At 37.5% G+C, this 18,834-nt stretch overlaps 1 protein-coding gene across 2 annotated transcripts; it reads left to right on the plus strand.

The window, feature by feature from the left end:
* The first annotated feature begins 391 nt into the window (after positions 1 to 391).
* On the plus strand, positions 392 to 17,377 carry LOC110834172 (uncharacterized). Of its 2 annotated transcripts, XM_087340431.1 has the most exons (8): positions 392 to 2,292; positions 3,323 to 3,560; positions 5,462 to 5,727; positions 7,233 to 7,350; positions 9,891 to 10,076; positions 10,920 to 11,660; positions 12,113 to 12,323; positions 14,280 to 17,377. In XM_087340431.1, the coding sequence occupies exons 6-8, from the start codon at positions 11,643 to 11,645 to the stop codon at positions 14,312 to 14,314; spliced, it is 264 nt and encodes an 87-aa protein (XP_087196557.1). In that variant the 5' UTR covers positions 392 to 2,292; positions 3,323 to 3,560; positions 5,462 to 5,727; positions 7,233 to 7,350; positions 9,891 to 10,076; positions 10,920 to 11,642; the 3' UTR covers positions 14,315 to 17,377. The 2 variants fall into 2 exon arrangements, 1 of the variants encoding a protein (XP_087196557.1); XR_015532582.1 differs by lacking the exons at positions 392 to 2,292; positions 3,323 to 3,560; positions 5,462 to 5,727; positions 7,233 to 7,350; positions 14,280 to 17,377 and adding an exon at positions 7,865 to 9,606 and having other exon boundaries at positions 10,920 to 12,500.
* The last annotated feature ends 1,457 nt before the right edge of the window (positions 17,378 to 18,834 follow it).

The raw sequence follows: 18,834 nt of genomic DNA on the forward strand, positions 1-18,834 counted from the left end.
GGTTTTATTTTTTTTATTTACACATTGCTTACTGGATTTAAATTCTGCATGCTACCCTATAATTCCAGGCATTACTTAAGACTACAGACACATTTTGCAATGCCTACACAAATAAAGTGGTATCATCACTCCCCTTTGGTTAATTGTGTGAAACTTGCAGGTGTTCAAGTTATGAACATAGTAAACTTATTACTCTTCGTGATAGCATGAAGTGTACAAGTGCATGAAAATGTTGCCACATGTATAGAGTGAAAAATACCAGAGACAACTATTCTTGAGTAACTGTACCCCCTCCCCTCAGTGTCTGTTCTTCCATCATATATGAAATGAGACTTACTACTACTACTACTACTACTACTATTACTACTATGGCATAACAGCCTAAAATCAAGCCCTAGCCTCCTCTATCTTCTTCCTCCAATCCTCTCTATCCAACGCTATTCTTCTCCAAGCTGCTGTTCCAAGGAGATTTCTGGAGTCAGTCGTCACTGCATCCAGCCATCTACCTTTAGGTCTTCCCACTAGCCTTCTCCCATATATTGTTCCTTCCAATATTTTTTTGGGTATCCTATACTCTTCCATCCTGTAGACATGTCCAGCCCATTCCAACCTTCTCAGTTTAATGTGAGTTACTATATCATCACTTTTATATAGTCTATATAGCTCATGATTGTAGTGTATCCTCCACTTTGAGTTTTCCTGTACTGGTCCAAAGATTCTTCTCAAAATCTTCCTTTCAAGTGTGCCCAGCATCATTTCTGTTTTCTTTGTCAGTGTCCAGAGCTCACTTGCATAGTAGAGGATACTCCTGATGATGGTCATATATATCCTTATTTTACTGCTTTTATGTACACAATTAGATTTCATAATCCCTTTTAACGCAAAATATATTTTATTTGCTGCTGTTATTCTACTTTGTACTTCAGTCAACTCATCATTATTACTTGTCAGGATTGTTCCAAGATATTTAAATTCTTGTACTTCTTGGAATATCTCCAATGTCATGTTAGGCTGGATCGTTATTCTTTGTCTATCTCTACTTTGTATCATCCATTTAGTCTTCCTTTCATTAACATGTAACCCTACTTTAGCAGCTCCTAATTCCAAATCCTTATATATTCTTCTAATGCTGGTAGCGTTCGACCCATTATATCGAGGTCATCGGCATATCCTACTATTTGGGCATTCTTATATAATAATGTGCTATTGAGATCCACCTTGGTTTGTTTAACAACCCAGTGCAGAGCAAGATTAAAGAGCATTGGTGCTAGACCATCCCCTTGTTTAAGTCCCGATCCAACTTCAAATAGATCAGTCATACCGCCACAGATCTTAACCCGGGCCTTGGAGCCAGACATAGTCATTTTGACCAGTCGTATCATCTTTGGATGTATCCCTTGTTCAGCCATGATTTTATAGAGTCCTTCTCTACTTATGCTATCATATGCCGTTCGAAAATCAATAAATAGATGATAGAGATTGAGATCAAATTCCCAAAATTTTTCAGCTATACCTTTCACCGTATAGATTTGATCTACAGTAGGGCACCGCTTATACGGCGGGTTAGGGACCAGACCCCCGCCGTAAAGCGAAAATCGCCGAAAAGCGGATCTTTGCCTTATTTCACTTGCAAATGCATATCAAAGCCTAATAAGATGTTACACTATCATATAGTAAGTGCACAATAGCGCTAGGCCTAAGAAAATGATATGAAAGTTAAATGAATATCAGTAATACACACATTGTCCTCAGCTTATAGTGATTGGTGAATATAAATTTGAAAATTGATATGCTTATAGTAGGAAGGATGAAGGAGATGGCGCATCTTCATCATCTGACTCTTCAACGAATCTTATTCATTTTGGTGATGGTTTGGAAGCCATAGACATGCCTTGTTCACGAAGTTTAATCATCTCTAACGTGGCATTTAAAGTAAGAGGCTTACGACTCCTCTTTTTATCGCTACTACCCTTTGACGCCATTGTAATTACACTGTAGTAACACAAAAATATTATATAAATATACAGTTTGTAATAACTAAAAAAATTGCCAGAAATACAGAGAGACGCGGAGCGCACAAAAGCTGTAAACAGACTGAATCAGCGACGAGAAAATGGCGCCGGACGCACTTCTCTGACTCAGCTGTTGAGCGCCGTATTAGCGAATCGCCGTAAAGCGGAGCGCCGTAAAGCGGGGCCCTACTGTATTGTCGACCTTCCAGCGTGGAAGCCTGATTGGTATTCCCCTATAATTTTATTATAATCTTCCTCCAGTCTTTTCTGCAGTAAATAGGTAAACATTTTATAGACCGTACATAATAGGGTTATACCTCTATAGTTCTGGCAATTCAACCTGTCCCCTTTTTTATATATTGGACATATCAATCCGATTTTCCATTCTTCGGGTATTTGCTCTTTTTGCCATATCTGCTTCACGAGAGTATATATTATGTTTTCCAATGCTTTTCCACCCGATTTAATTAACTCTGCTGGTATATTATCTATGCCCGGGGCCTTACCTCTTACTAGGAAGAAATTATGGTACCTACATTTTTTTAGTTCCTTTACCTGAACAATAATTGTGGTGTCAGAACTGTGACATTGTTTATTCCTACCCATCACTTTCACACACAGAATCAACATAATTCACTGGGATGATACACTACAGACTTGTTTATAATTAATAATCTTCATTGATAGAAAGGGAATCTGGGGTAGCCGAGTCAGTATAGTGACTGATTATAGACTGGACAGCTGGGGTTTGATCCCCAACATGGACAAAGGGTTTTTCCTCTTGCCTCTGCATTCATACTGTCCCTGGGACTCACCCAGCCTCCTGTCCAATGTGTACCAGGGTCCTTTCCTGAGGGCTGCCAGGGCATGACACTGACTACCTGCCCCTATCTAGTGTCCAGGTTAACAATGAGTAGGAGCTATATGTCTTCTTCCCCCCAAGTGCCTACATGGTGTGTAGTGGGACATAAGAATGATAATAATACAAAAATAGAAGTTGCATATAAATATAAATGCTTATTTAAACATGGAATTTCATGCTTTTTCTCCAATTTTCTTTTTACTATTGATAATTATTTTCATAACTATCATTCAGCAATCAGTAATTAAATCAGTTGAAGCAGTATAATTTAAAACCAGTTTGTTATTAAGAAGGTAGATAATATTTTCATAAAACTAATTAATTACAGATGTATTCTGGCCAGAGAACAATAATTTTAATTTGCTTATTAAATTTCTTCTATTCTACCTGAGCATTTGTGGGTATGTGGTTGTATGTTGCAATTATATGATGTTTTTGCTTATTTTAGGACCTGCATAAGAAACTTCTGGAGTCTTACAGATCTATTTCTGGTGTAAACTTCAAACCTTCCAAATGACAACTACATCTACTCTTACATTGGCTACCATTTGCAAGAAGCTCAGATGTGGTATGAATTTCCAAAGCTGTACCTGGATCTTGAGTTTATTGGTGCTAAATTGAAAGTTACAGGTCCACTACATATTTTAGTGGATTACAGGAAATACAGTGCATTCATTGTTGGAGATGTAAGTGGAGAAATAGTTTGATCTTTGTGAGCCAGGATAGCTCAGTCAGTATAGTGACTAGCTACGGGCTGGACGACCGGGGTTCGATCCCCGACGGGGGCAGAGGATTTTTCCTCTAGCCTCTACGTCCAGACCAGCTCTGGGGCCCACCCAGCCTCCTCTACAATGGGTACCGGGGTCCTTTCCCGGGGGTAAAGCCGGCCGGGGCGTGATGCCGACCACTCACCCCCATCTAGTGCCGAGGTCAAGGAAGAGAGGAGCTATACCTCCACTCACCCCAAACGCCTACATGGCGTATAGTGGGACAAACTTTACTTACTTTACTTATGGATATTTTCATCTAAGGTTGCTTATTTTTGTCCCTAGAGTTTGGGACTGAAAAATGTAGTCCAACTGATATTACACACTATAAAAAATTGTTGCCTGCTGGCAGTAAGTTGAGAAAAGTTTGTAATAAATTCTGTGAAATATAAATTGAAGGGACATACTTTTGTTTTGCACTAAAATGTATTTCATATCCATGTAAGGAGTTAATATTATTATTTCAGTTGTGTACTTGATTACTTTTTATACTTGGATGAAGTATTTTAGATGTCTGTCAGATTTAACACAGTTATTGTTACTTGTTGTTCCTTATCCAAATACCTGACCACTACAACATTTGTAGATACAAAATCTTCAATGATTTAAGTCTAAAAGTCTGTATAGTTTTCTTATTGCCACCTAAAGCCATTCTGTCATGCTTATCTTTGCCGCTGCGCAGCACCATTTCTCTACCTCAGCCACTTGGCTATTTTTATTGAATTCTTTCTCTTATCATGGAAGCATACCATGCTTATTTTAAGTGTTAATTATTTTAGTGAAATATATTAAGTTGTCACACTCCTTAATGGAAATAGGAAAGCAACACACCTCATCCTGATGTCTCAGCCTGTCATCATTTACAGTTAACACTGCGATTGTATTTAATTTGATGTTTTAATAAAGTTATGCAAATGTAAATTGGAAAGTGATGATTATAATAACAGCATTAAAATCCCTATATAGACGACAGTATGACTGTTTATTGCACAGCTTGGATCATTGTAAACCTTCTAGGCTCTTGTATTACTATTGGAGGAACTTGGATAATTAACGCATGTCAGTTTCCCTTTTCATTTGTATTTGAAGCTACAAATCAAAGAATTGGATGAGACATAGTGTCATATTTGGTAGCTGGGAAAAACTGGTAACAAATTTAATAGATAAAGATGTTATATTTCCAGGATGAACATCTCACATCGGTGTTCCGTTACAGCTTTGGTCAACTTCATAGCATATCTGTTGCTGTACATTTTTAGACAGTTCTTGAAGTCTGGGTTTTTAGATGCTTGTTTTGATAGTGACAAAAATGGCACTGATTTTATTTGTGAGATGGCTTCTTAGATCAGATTAAGTAATGAGCAATATTTTAAAGAAAATAGATTTTATATTGTTGTCTTATAGCTTTCTTTCTGTGGATAACCATACCTTTCAGTATTATAGGTGAAAACTTAAAAGTAACAGCAAAAATCTGTCTTGCATGGAACAGTAATTATAATTCTTCTTCTGCCGCATGGTTCTGGTTGTGCTTGAGCTGACCACTTCTTTAAACTGTCCATTATAAGCAAATGTTCTGCCACTATTTATGCATGCCCACAAGTGCTACTCACATTCCATCCATAATTTGCTAAGCCTGCATACATGTGTGAGAATAAATGCACTGAATTGTAATGAACTTACAAAATAAAAATTGTGCATAAAGAAATACAGTTAAACCAACTTTTATATACATATGCTGTGTTAACAGGCTGGTTCTAAACACAATGATTGGAACACACATATAACAAATTGTTATTGTTATTTTTGTCTTTGTTTTTCAGAATGATAAATAATGTTGAGAAAGTCAATCCATGCTCTCTTCCTGTTTCATTCTTTGACAAGTCATGAACTTCACAGAGATGTATTATTTCTTCTATGGTGCAACAGCCCGAAGTTGAGCCTTGGCCTCCTCCCATGAGGGAGATTTCTTTGTCTTTGAAGTGTGCATTTATGAGTAGTGAGTGGCAAGCCCACTGCCTCTGCACATTTCTACTCAATCCTGATTTGTCTGCTAGAGCCATCTAGTAGTGAACCAGGAGAGACTTGGGTGAGAAATTGCCGCTGAATTTTGCTTACGAAACATCTCGTTCATGCTCGTAAGGTTCTTTTACATGCTGTAAATCTATGACTAGGACCACCAGCTTTACTTCCCCTCCGAAGGAAGTTTGCTATGGATTTTTATCATCCTTGCTGGTTTTGAATCCGCAAATCTTGGGTCCAGTGGAGAGCATGCTAACCTCTAGTCCACCAAGGGCAACACAGAGATGTATTATTTCAAGCTTTATGTTCATGTATAAGAACTTTTGTTTAGCTGCAATAATTAGAGTTGAGTTGATTGCTTTGTAACTTAATGTGAAGGACAAGTATAGAAAATTGTCACCTCTCATTCACTCATCAAATAACATATTGAAACAAACTACATCAGTTTCTAAACATCTTTGTTGTAACGTGCATTAAAAGGTAGAACATCACATGGTAAATGAAGGACTGTATCACCAGTACCTACACTTTTGTGACATTAGTCATTCTGGTACAGCCACTGGCTTGATCAGATCATGTAACACTTCTTATCTGTCTGTGGAAGTATTACCATGTTGTTTGTCTCACCAACATGCTGGTAATGGAAGTAGTACTGGCCCAATATTAAAAATTTGTAGAAAAATAACTGCCCTTATTGACGTGAACTGATGAACTGTGATCCATTCTTGTAGTTTTAGTGGGTGAGCAGGATTCATAACCTCTTGATGAAACAGGGCTCTGTTATTCAAAACAAACATTGAACTAACTGCTCCAAAGTGTGTTTGGTTTTAATTCATTAAGGGCATGGTCAAGATACAAAGATGCCTGTTTCCTGTTACCAAATGAAGTGATTATGAGTTTAGAGCCAGAAGCTTATATGAATGAGTGCATTTGTAAATGTGGTCCAAGCAAATTGGATATTTAACAGCTTACCACAAGTGCAGGTTATTCTTTGAGGCTGAAGCATCTTGGCAACACAGTTGGCAAATGCTTATATTTTTGTGTTCAAATTTCTTTCTTTCATGTAAAAACTGAAAACATTTTTAAACTTTACTAAAATCTTTTCAGCACAGGGGATGTAATGATTTAAATACTCCTGGATGGAATGTGTTAGACACGTATTTTGTTACCAGTTTGCCATGTAGACAGGAGCAGGAAACAGAAATACACTGTGCTCAAGTTATCAGCACCATAGCAGAGAGTAATGTGGTCATTTGCAACATGCATATCATCTCAAAGGATCAATGTAGATTGGTGGAAGAAAATTCAAATGGTTTTCCTTGTCATGCCAAAGGACATCATGTGATGGATATATTTCATTGGCACAGTTTTGGAGGGTACGGCTTTCCTAACTTGAGTCCCCACCACCCCCAGTGGTCCATCAGTCTCTCCAGGCAGATGCTGGAATAGTACCTTAAAACAGACTATTATCACTTCTTTCCAATCCACCATTTCCAGTCTTCCTCTCATTTATAAGTAGTACAGTTATTTAGAGAAAGTGGTAAATAAATTATACTTTCTTTCTGGTTACAGGCTTGATGAAGATAATATATCACAACCATACACTCTGTCATTGAAGGAAGAAGTGTTTGCAGCTTGTTTCACAGCAAAGAACAAAATCTTGGCTTCTAATGGCAATGGTACAATAAATGTAAGCTACACTGAGAATACTGCATATTCTTTAGTTGCTTTTTTCATCTTCAGAAGTATTACAATGGTTACATAAAAGCATAAAGTACACCATTGAACCCTGCCCTGAAAAAGTCTATTTCCCAGCATTACACAGTATTTTTCTCATTTATTGTAATGTCTTCCCTTTTATGCTTGGCACCCAAGTAGGCTGTTTTCATGAAATGTATCTTCTACACTCTTGTTATTTACATGATAATTTCAAAAAGTTCAAGGACTGAAGTAAATGCATCAGTATTGTAGACAGGCACAACACACTACGGATGTTTAGACTAGTGGGTATGATAAGCCCCAAAGATGAGTTTAGTGCGTGGAAGGTTTAAAAGTGGGGAAATAGGTCAACTTGAACAGTGGGTTCAACATGAGATTTTGACAGAAGCTGGAAATAATTGGCATGTCATGGATTGTTTAGTTGGTTTATTGTAAACATTGTCCAAGGCCAAGGTGCTTGAGTTATGTCACATATGATAGTTTTGAATCATTCACAGATGACCTGTACAGCAGGTCGCATGCAGTGTTGCATTGTGTCCATGTCAGACAGGTGCAGGATGTTGTGCAGTCTCTTCTCAGACAGTAGGGAAAATTGCAGAGTAAATTAGAATCTTAGTAGTTGCCACTCATACTGAGTTAGGATCTGAAGATGCATTGCATCTGTCAACACATTTACCAAGAATACTAAAGTAGGAACTACAGGGTGGCGCACGAGATGTTGAACTATTTATATTTGGGTTTAATTCAATATTACACCACATAAGTTTACAAACTACATAAACTTTGAAACACAAAAGCATGGAGATTTGGTATTAACGGAGAACATGTTCAATGTGGCCACCGTTTTGTCGCACTAGCTCTTCAAGACGAACGTTCATATTCTGCACTACTCGTCGACACAGATCGATTGTGCTGCAGACTTGCATGATACGGGCTCTGAGTTCCGCCAGACTTTCAGGATGCTGATGGAAGACTTGTTCTTTTAAGAATCCCCAAAGAAAATAATCGCAGGGATTGATGTCGGGGCTGTGAGGTGGCCAAATTCGGCCACACTGATGGCGCTGAGGAAAGCGGTGGGACAGTATTCTAGAGAATGCAGCACTGCCATTTTATACGGGAATAAATGAAGGTCCGTTGAATAGAGCGACGAGAGATTCCAAGTTCGGCTGCGGTTCTTCTTGTTGACTTGCTGGGGCTGCGTTCCATTGCCACTCTCACAGCTTCCACGTTCTCTAATGATCGGACTTGAGAAACACGTCGGCGCTTTGGTTCTAACACTGTTCCGTTATTTTCAAACAGCTGAAACAATCTAGGGATTGTGTTTTTAGCGGGAGCCCACCTTGTGCCGAAATGTTTACGAAAACGTCTCTGTGTAACAATCACACTCTTCGTTTCTGCGTACAAAAGCACCAATTTCGCTCTTTGTTCAACAGTAAGCCGCCCGTTGTCAGCCATCTTAACCAACTGATCAGTTCTGACTTTCCATAAATCACTGCATCTATGCGCGAAGTTTGAAATATCTCGTTATAATAGTACTACCAAAAAATGAAAAACAAATGGTTCAACATCTCGTACGCCACTCTGTATGTGATGATAGCATGGAATCAGTGATGAGCAGATAATGACATGGACTTTCTCCAAAAGGAAATTAAACCCGATGTTTCCCTCATGATCTTAAAATTAAAAATAATTATTTACATATAATTATTCAAAACCACATGTTTGAGTAGGATTATTTGAAGGGGAAAGTGTGTTAAAAGTTATTTTCAACTGGTGGGGTATTATGCACTATGAGTTTATTTATGAGGTGCTGTGGTCAACAAGTAGGTGCTGAACCATTCACCTCCTCCTCCTCTGTCCTTAACCCTTAAAAGGGCATGGTGGTGCTTCATCCATCCACAGGAGGCAATTAATTTGAAGACTTTAAATGTGGGTGGTCAGAAAGTGAATGCTTCAGTATAACAATGCACTGGCATATGGATCATTGCTTAAGCAGTGAAAGTTTGCCATGCATTATACCTCTTCATCTACTTTTCTCTTACAATTTGTAATTATCTCTTGTAAATGATAGGGCTTTGCCTTCAGGGATGCAGCAGGGGTTCAGGTAGCATTGAAGATCGCATTTCAGAAGCTCACACATGGTATCTCAGAAATGTTTCATACACCTGTATTGACACTGGCTGAAGGGTTGAACTTCTGAAGGACAGCATTTTGAAGGCAACTGTTTGTAAGGGATTCTAAATGCCATCAGATTTGATACATTGTTCCTGTACCTCAGTTTCTGAAGCTGCTGCATGTCTTGTTTGTCTGTGTGTGTACATAACTGACCCATATATTAAGTACAGTTATTTAGGCAGTAATGGATTAGTTCTAACAAACGTTTTCTACATAATTCGTGACAGAAAATATTGTGTTTGTTTCTCGATGTACAATGTTTGAAATGTACATTTGATGTAACCCAAAAGTGATTAGTTTCCCCTCTTATGTTGCTTGCTTCTTCCTGTTTTATAGCTGTGGGATAGAGAATTTGCTCATATCTCTACACTTTCCCAGGCCATAGACAAAGAATCCTGCGCCTGGAGTTGTCTCCAGATGGAACACTATTTTTGTCTTGTTCTGAAGATGCTGCTGTAAAACTGTGGAAACTGGGTGGTGTAATATAAAAGAACAAGGATCAAGAAGAATTTGATGAGCATGGTATGTTCTGACATCTAAATTAATATACTGAATATTCTCAGGGTACTGAAGTAACCTGAGGATGAGGATGAAGCTGGTTCTTGATACGTTGGTGTTTTCTCAATTCACAGCTGGTAGCCTGAGAAGAATTCACTAAATATTTAATTTTTGTGTAAAGTATATCAAACATTGAGTCTTCGTAAGTTTGAATTTCTGTTCTTTTATCTCTGTACTCTGTGCCCTTGCCTCATTACTGTATTTTACAATTGGTTTGATCAGCATTTTGTACAATTTAAAATATTTTATACCAGGCTATAGGTGTGTCAGGTCAGTATTTAAAGCTTCAGCCAAACTTGAATGCTAACCTTGCAAAGCTTGTGAATTCTAAGCTCAGACCAGAACATTGATCTTCAGATATATCTTGAAGCCGTGAAACTGTTTAAAATTATGAGGAGGAATGAGGACTGTATCCCAATGTTGGATGAGGATGTTTTGAAAACAGAAGTTATAAAGAGTAAAATGAATAAAACAGTTTGACATTTTCTCAACATAAAGCATGTTAGTCATTCACTGTGAATATATCAGTTGATAAATTCAGAAGAAATTGTGTCTTAACTGCTCATCTAGCTTGTCTCTTTCTTCGCTTACAAGTGCAAAGTAACCAAATGATTTTATAATGAAACTAAAAGTAAAAAATTGTCTTATTATAATTGGGTAAGTATATTCTGTTATTTGCTTTTAGGAACTGTGGAAAATAAATTTTAGTACTATAGTGAGTAAATGTTTGTATATCTTTTTTTGTAGCTACAGCTGCTCTGTTTTAAAATGCTGTAATAATAATTACAATTGTCATTTTCATTACAGGTTGTGCTCTGAAGACTCCATCTTTTCGTATAAGGCAGGACAGTTGGAGTAATATGTTTTGCAGTGATACTGGTGGTGACAGAAGTTACTTAACATTCAGTGGTCATCAGAGTGCCATACTGTATGCCACATTCTCCAGTGCTGGTGATGAAATGGTGTCATGTTCTAGTGATGGCTGTGTTAAGTTATTCTTCTTCATAGCATGTCTAAATGATAGTATGTTCTTTGCTATTTTGCATACTCATTGATCTTGATGTTCTTTCTACAACAGGTGCAAATTTAGTATTGCAAAGTTTATCTACCTGCATACATTTCCTTGTTTATTGTTAAATATACAACATGAAAAGTATTTCAAATAATGTTATGGTTTTAATGTGTCCAGTGATTTACAAGTTTGCCTTATACCAGTTTTTAAACTGATTTGTTTTTAGCTAAATGAAAACTACTGATATCAATAAAATCACCAGATGTTAGGAAGATTGTGACGGTACAGTAGCACAATAGCAAATGATCCAGTAAGGAGAAAAGTATGAACCAGTGTTCTGATTGCATTTGTAAGTTCCAGTAAATTGGTTTGGCTGACAGAAATATATTTCTGTTAAACGTTTAAAAGTCAAGTAATGAATCGTGCAAGAAACTGAGCATTCTCATATCTTGTGTTCCAAATCCAGGGCGAAGTCATGCCTTAACAGGAATGGGTATGTGCAGTCTGTAACATGGTACATGGTGAGGAATTTAAAGGTATGAGTTTGGGGTAGCATCTAGTGGCATGTATCAACTTTCTTCAGGATCTATCCAGCAGTTCTCGAGTAGAAACATGCAGACATACATATCAGCCCTGAGTTGGTTACTTCCTGCCATACTAGTCTGTAACTCTGTATTTTGCCCATTGAGTGTAATGTATTTTATATAATTATCAGAGTAAACAGAAGTTATTTCCTTAAATATTACTACTTTGAAAGTGATTTTAAATTATTTTTATGTTTCTTGGCTAAGCTTTAACTTCTTCAGATTGCATTTTGTATGATATTTGGTTAAGCTGTGGCTTGTTCCAATTGTATTATAAAACCAACAAAGCTTATTAATTCAGATAATCTGTTCTTCTGAATTTTGTGGTTCATTGGTTGGTTGGTTCTGGTTAGGTGTGATTATGTTTAATAAATTTTTGTTATGTGTGTTAATTCTTTTTTCAGGTTTGGTACTGTGAGACTGGAATTGTAAGACTGACATTTCAAGTTCCTTCTCCAGGAAGATTTGCAAATAGCTGCATATTTTCTGATGATTGCTCATTGATATTATTTGGTGGTGACGATGAGTTCGTTTATGCTTATGACAATAATACTGGTCTTTCTGTAACAAGTTTCAAAACTTGTGGTTGTATCATTGCTCTTTTGAGTATTGTAGGTAAATATGCAGTCTTGATATTAAACGCTGTCATGTTTGAATCATATCTTGGTTATGTCTTGCTTTGAGTACTGAAAGTTCAGGCATACTTTTTTATGTCATATTTGAAGAATGTTTATACTATTTTGTGCCTGTAAAAATCAAGAAATTTGTTTTAATATAATGTCTGGTAAGGCTTTTTGTGTATAACTTATTGGTAATAATTGAGTGGGTAGTGTTTTGTGCATGTCTGTGTCATTTTGTATAATTCAGAAGACCCAAGAATGACATTTTGGAATTGTATACCTTTATATAATCAACTATACTGCTCTTATTGAACTTTTTTATTGTCTCCATTTAAATCATTAATTGTTATTAGAACATATTATATATGCCATGCATTTCTTTGTATTAGTCTCATAATTTGTACCCTTCATCAAATATTATTATGGTAATCAAATGAAGGAGTTTGAATAGGACATGTAGCTTGCATGGAATAGCTGAGAAAGGCTTGCAGGGTTTTAGCTAGAAATGGTAAAGGGAAAAGCCCCCTTGGGAAACCTAGGCATAGATAGGTAGATAATATTAAATTGATTTTCTAGAAATAGGGTGGGAGTGTGTGGATTGGATTCGTCTGATTCAGGATAGAGATTTTCATGGCAACAGCACCTTCAACCTCTGTCAACATCCGCACAGCAAATAACTAAAATAATTTATGAATATAGGCCTGCAAGACATTCGGTCACAGAGTTGAAGGTTGCTTCTGAATCACAACGTGCCCAAGAACTAATTTCTGGTTGATGATTATGAGAATAAGAAATGAGATGAAGATAAACACAGCATGTACAAAATCAATTTTAATTGCCTTAAAATTCTTTGGTACACAGTCCCATTATTATAGACTCTTAATTACAACATCAGATTTTATTTAATACACGAACTGGAGTCCTTTCTTCAATTCCTCCTTTCTTACTTTCTTCAATCCTTTCTTTCTTGTTTCCTTCATCCCATACCTCATTCCTGACCCTCATTTTTGAACGAGAGAGCACAGTTGCAGTGTTATTACAAAGGCTGCATGCAGTCAGACTGTCAACTGGCTCTTATTCTGTTAATGCTCAACATACATATTGGCAGCACTGTGTTTTTGTTCTAAGCGCTTGAAAGAAGAGCATCCCACGAGAATTAACAGGTTGTGGGGGACTGCATGCTATAAACTGTGAAGGCACTCAAAATTTTCCCTGTGCACGCAGTAGATGAAAGAGAGATTCACTTCACATAAGTGCTTTACGTTGGCAGATCCCATGGCTACTTAAATTAATTATGCTGCAGGTCAGGAATGCCAAACTTGGGAATGTGGCAAGAGGGGGGGATAGAGATCACTTAGTGATCGTTTTCGGACAAGAGGCAGCATGAATTCATAGAGGGACTTAATGGTCACATTTGAGATGCTTGATTTCTTTTGCCACATTCTGAATACACAGAGAATCTTGTCAAGGAAACCTAATGGAATGAGATGAAGATGTGCACAAAACTTTGTACTGCATGGAGCATTCTCTTTGAGAGGCTGACAGCACGCTCAGCTAGTTAAAAAATTAGACCCATATAAATATGCTAGTCCTTTTATGGTGAGGAGTTGTCAGCATCCCACCTATTTCCAGCGGCCCTCCATTTCTGGATGCCTTCTCCTGCTTCCAGAGGAAGTGCCATGCAGTGGGAAAAGATGACTTAATAAATTGGTATTGGTAATGTAAATTACATTAAGCTAATTCAGCTTCAGGTTCACTGTTGGAATTAACACATAATGAAGACATTTGTTTAATTTTCAGGGGCCTAGTCTGCATTTTAAAACAAAAATACACTTTTATAATTATGTCTTAATAAGACATCGTTACTTATCTCTTAAACACCATATTAATTAAGTTCCACTATATCTGAATTTACTCGCTAATTTTTTGACCTTTGTTATTGGTATTGCAGGCTTGTTCTTACATAGCTCCAGTCCTGATGCCTAATGGATCATAACTAACTAACTAACTAGATGGCTTACCGAACCCGAAGGTTCATCACCGAATTAACCAAAGCCCTCCAGCGGACCCTGTCCTGGGCCAACAAAATCCAGTCTCCTTCAACTCCTATCTCCCATAGATCCCGCCTGAGATTATCCTCCCACCTACGTCTAGGTCTCCCCAGCGGTCTCTTCCCTTCAGGTTTCCCAACCAGTACCCGGTGCACACCTCTTGTCCCATCCATGCGCGCTACATGTCCCGCCCATCTCACTCTTCTCGACTTAATCACCCTCACAATACTGGGGGAGCAGTACAGATTTTTAAGCTCGTCATTGTGCAGTTTTCTCCACGCCCCATCGTCTTCCCTCTTAGGCCCAAATATCCTCCTCAACACCCGATTCTCAAACACCTGCAATCTGTGTTCCTCCCTCTGAGTGAGAGACCATGTTTCGCACCCATACAAAACAACAGGCAAAATTATTGTTTTGTATACTTTAATTTTCAGGTTCTTAGAAATCAGACGGGAAGACAAAATATTTTGGACTGAGAAGTAGCAAGCATTTCCGGAATTTAGCCTCCTCCTAACTTCCTCACAAGTATCATTTTGATTTGTTATTGTTGTTCCCAAATATTTGAACTTTGTAACCCTTTCAAAGGATTTATTAGCTACCCTAAGATAATTTTGCCCGCCTGTCTTCTGATGACGAGATACTAACATGTACTTAGTTTTTTCTGAATTTACTTCCAGCCCCACTTGTCTACCAGCCTCTAGTAAAACTTCTGCGTTCCTCTTTATTGTATTTATATCGTCCCCCAATAAATTAACATCATCAGCATATGCCAATAGCTGATGTGTCCCGTTCAATTGCAAACCCTCCTGCCTACCTTGGACCTTCCTGATGGCGTATTCTAGCGCAAAGTTAAAGAGCAAGGGGGACAAAGCATCTCCTTGTTTTAGACCGTTCTTGATGAGGAATGTCTCAGATACATATTTACCTACTCGAATTTTGCTGCAGGTTTCATTTAAGCACATTTTTATTAGACCCACTAGCTTCTTTGGTATACCAAATTCAATAAGAATATTATATAGCACTTCTCTCTTCACAGAGTCATAGGCTTTTTTGAAATCTATAAATAACTGATGTACAGTCCCACCGAACTCCCATTTTTTCTCTAGTATCTGACGAATGCAAAAGATCTGATCAATCGTTGATCTGTTTCGTCTGAACCCACACTGATGATCCCCAATAGTTTCATTCGCATATGGGGTTAATCTTGCCAAAAGAATGTTTGATAGAATTTTGTATGAGGTTGATAACAGCGATATTCCTCGGTAATTACCACACTCAGTCTTGTCCCCCTTCTTATAAATAGGAATAATTATGGATTCCTTCCATTGATGTGGCATCTCTTCCTTATCCCAAATTAACTGAATAAGCTTATGGATCCTCATATGCAACCCTTTGCCACCTGCTTTAATTAATTCGGCCGGAATCTGATCAATTCCTGGAGATTTATAACTTTTCAACTTCCCAATGGCTAGTTCCACTTCATCTAAGCTAGGTTCTGGCACCAACAGTTCAGCTGTATGCATTTTAATCTGTCTAATATCACCAGTATTATGAACATTTAAGAGCTCGCTAAAGAAATTTTTCCACCTATTCACAATTTTTATTGGATCTGCAAGCAAATTGCCACTATCATCCTTTACCAAATTAGTCTGGGGTTGATATCCTTTCTTAAAGTTATTAATGCCTCTGTACAGGTCTCTGATGTTTTTTTCCTTATTATTTGTCTCAAGTTCAGCAATTTTGCCCTTCAGGTATTCCCTTTTCTTAGTCCTAAAGGTTCTACTAGCCTCACGTCTCACGTTACATAGATTATCCGCATTTGTTTTGTTTGGGTTCTGCAACCATTGAAATTTTGTTGAGGAAAATCTCAGCAGTGTTGAAGTTTGGGATGTGATGAGTGATATTTCGGCTCCAGTTTTCAGATGTTGTGCTTTTGTAATTCAACTGATAATATTAATAGTTTATTTGAATCTTTGCAATAAATGATGATTTGTTATTTACCAGTGAAACATACACATGAATATAAACATACTTGCCCATTTATATAATTTTTTAAGTACTTCCAAAACATGTAAGAAAACTAACGCAGTTAAAACTCCATTCTTCACTGTCTGCATTCTTCAGAGAAGATGCAAAACATTCAGAAACAGTTCCTTTACAATTTTTCATCCACCTAAACTGTCAGCAAATTACTGTAGTTGAGGTAACGTACTTTGTTTTCTATGGCACCATCTTTTGGTCTTCTCAGGAATAGAACGGAAATGGGTGGAAGTCCTGGAAAGAAAACTAAAATGTTAAGGGGATCATTCTTTACAAGGGATTGTTACTGATATATATCTTTGTGTTGAGGAAGTTTAAAAGGGGCAAGAGTCATGCCAATCATAAGTAGCAAAGTGATGATGCTGAGAGGCAGAGGCAGACAAATGGTGTGTCGAATAACTGAAACAAACTGCAGCTGACAACCAGGAACATGTGAGTTAATATAAAAGATGAATGCACAGTGAAAACGTGACATAGTAACACTCGTAGAAGCAACCAGTGCTTGCTGACAATACACACCATATACGTAATTAAGAGGGCAATATGTCTAGTAATTTCTGTTCCTGACTACTCACTTGCTGGTCAGAATTACCATTCTGTCGGCAGATGACTTTGTAGGTTAGTTTTTAGAAGCTTTAAGTGAACAGGTATTTTTGTATTAATATTGGTGTATAGTAAATATGTCTCTGTATTAATTTTAAATTTACTTAAGTGTTACAATTTGATGTTCTTAGAAGGTCTGGATGCAAGAACTTAATGTGACGATGATGTGTTACACTGTTTCCTCTAGAAAGATCTGGACACTTTCTGGTCATTAGATACTAAAATTCAGTGGAATCTATGACTGAATTGCTGATGGTAATAATGAATGGACATTGCAAATGGCATCATAATGCTGCAGTGTTGTCTGTTGTTATAGCATAATTAAACAAATAAAGTTTCAATGAAATTCCAGTAATTCCAGTACAGTCTACAGTCTTTCATAGCTAAGAGTTCTAATTCTGTGTTGCTGCTTCTCCAACTTGAACATGGCCTTTGCAATTGTTCCCTCCTTGAGAGCCTTAAGTGCATCTTCATACTGGCAACAAAGAGTTTATCTTGATGCCAAGTTTTTCATACTACAAATGCCTTCACACGCTAGGCGATGAAATTAATTACGTGTCATGGCGTATTAATATGAAGAATAAATGCAGATTAATTGCCTGACACCTACTGCAATATATAATATATGGGCGGCTGATTCTTAATTGCATGCCACAAATGCCTTGTTAGCGGCTGCAGCAATGAAGCATCAATTCAAAAGTAATATTTGGACAGGAATAACTGGTGATCACCTTATGAGTTAGTATTTTGACTCTTAGGGTGTCTTATTTACATTTTCAACAGAATTATCCCAAATAAGTTGGCTGTACCATTAACAATGTAAAAAGTTGTCAGTGGAACCACGGTTCTGGAGAATTTGACGTAAATACGTCTATACGGAAAGGAAGTTTATATATTGGCTTTATTCTAAATATTTCCTTTATACATGCTTTACAATTGAGTAAAGTTTGATTAAGACTTTGCTTATTTATGGGTCTGTGGTAGCTGAATGTAATGTAAGGTAATGTAAAGTAAGGTAATGTAATGTAATGTAAAGTAATGTAATGTAATGTAAGGTAAGGTAAGGTAATGTAAGGTAACGTAAGGTATTTATTTAGTGTTCTGTCTGACGACAGGTCCATATGAACAGGATCCTTCCATCCTTTTCTCGGACTGGGACCTGTTCATATACGTTATGAACAGGATCCTTCCATCCTTTTCTCGGACTGGGACCTGTTCATATACGTTCTTGGCAAATGATCCAGAAGTGGTTTGCCATTGCCTTCTTCTGTGTGTGAATGGAGTAATTGTTGGGATGCCACGGAGAAACCATGGAAGCCCCCGGAGGAAAACTCCGTGTTGCCTAGACCACGGCCTTGCCCAACACAAGTTATAAATTCGGGCACTGCCTGGAATCGAACCCAAGACCCCAGGATTACAAGGCCAGCGTTCTAGCCGCTAGACCACCGTGGCTTAAAATAACATTTTGTACTGAGATGTTGAGAGCTCTAAAAACAAAGTTGTAGAATCAAAACTCTATCCAAGAAGACATATTAAACTGTTTTGTCTAAAACTTAAGTACATGATGGGAGAATGAGATTTGTCTTCTCACCCATTAGACATTGGTGATCCATTCCCACCAATAAGGTCAATATGAATGTAAAATTCTCTTTGCATAAGTATCATGGTTTGAAGAAGGCTGGAAGAAGGGATGTAACACTCCATCCACTCTATCTCAGCAGTAGATGGAAGTGAGTGGTCAGCTTAATGCTAGAGGTGATTTATCCTTTGAAAAGGAACTCCAGGACTCACTAGGAAAATGGGTGGACTGCA

This window comes from Zootermopsis nevadensis, unplaced genomic scaffold (genome assembly GCF_977971745.1).
Source record: "Zootermopsis nevadensis isolate Lab colony 2312 unplaced genomic scaffold, Znev_1.0 Znev_ptg000061l, whole genome shotgun sequence".
Classification (NCBI taxonomy): domain Eukaryota; kingdom Metazoa; phylum Arthropoda; class Insecta; order Blattodea; family Termopsidae; genus Zootermopsis; species Zootermopsis nevadensis.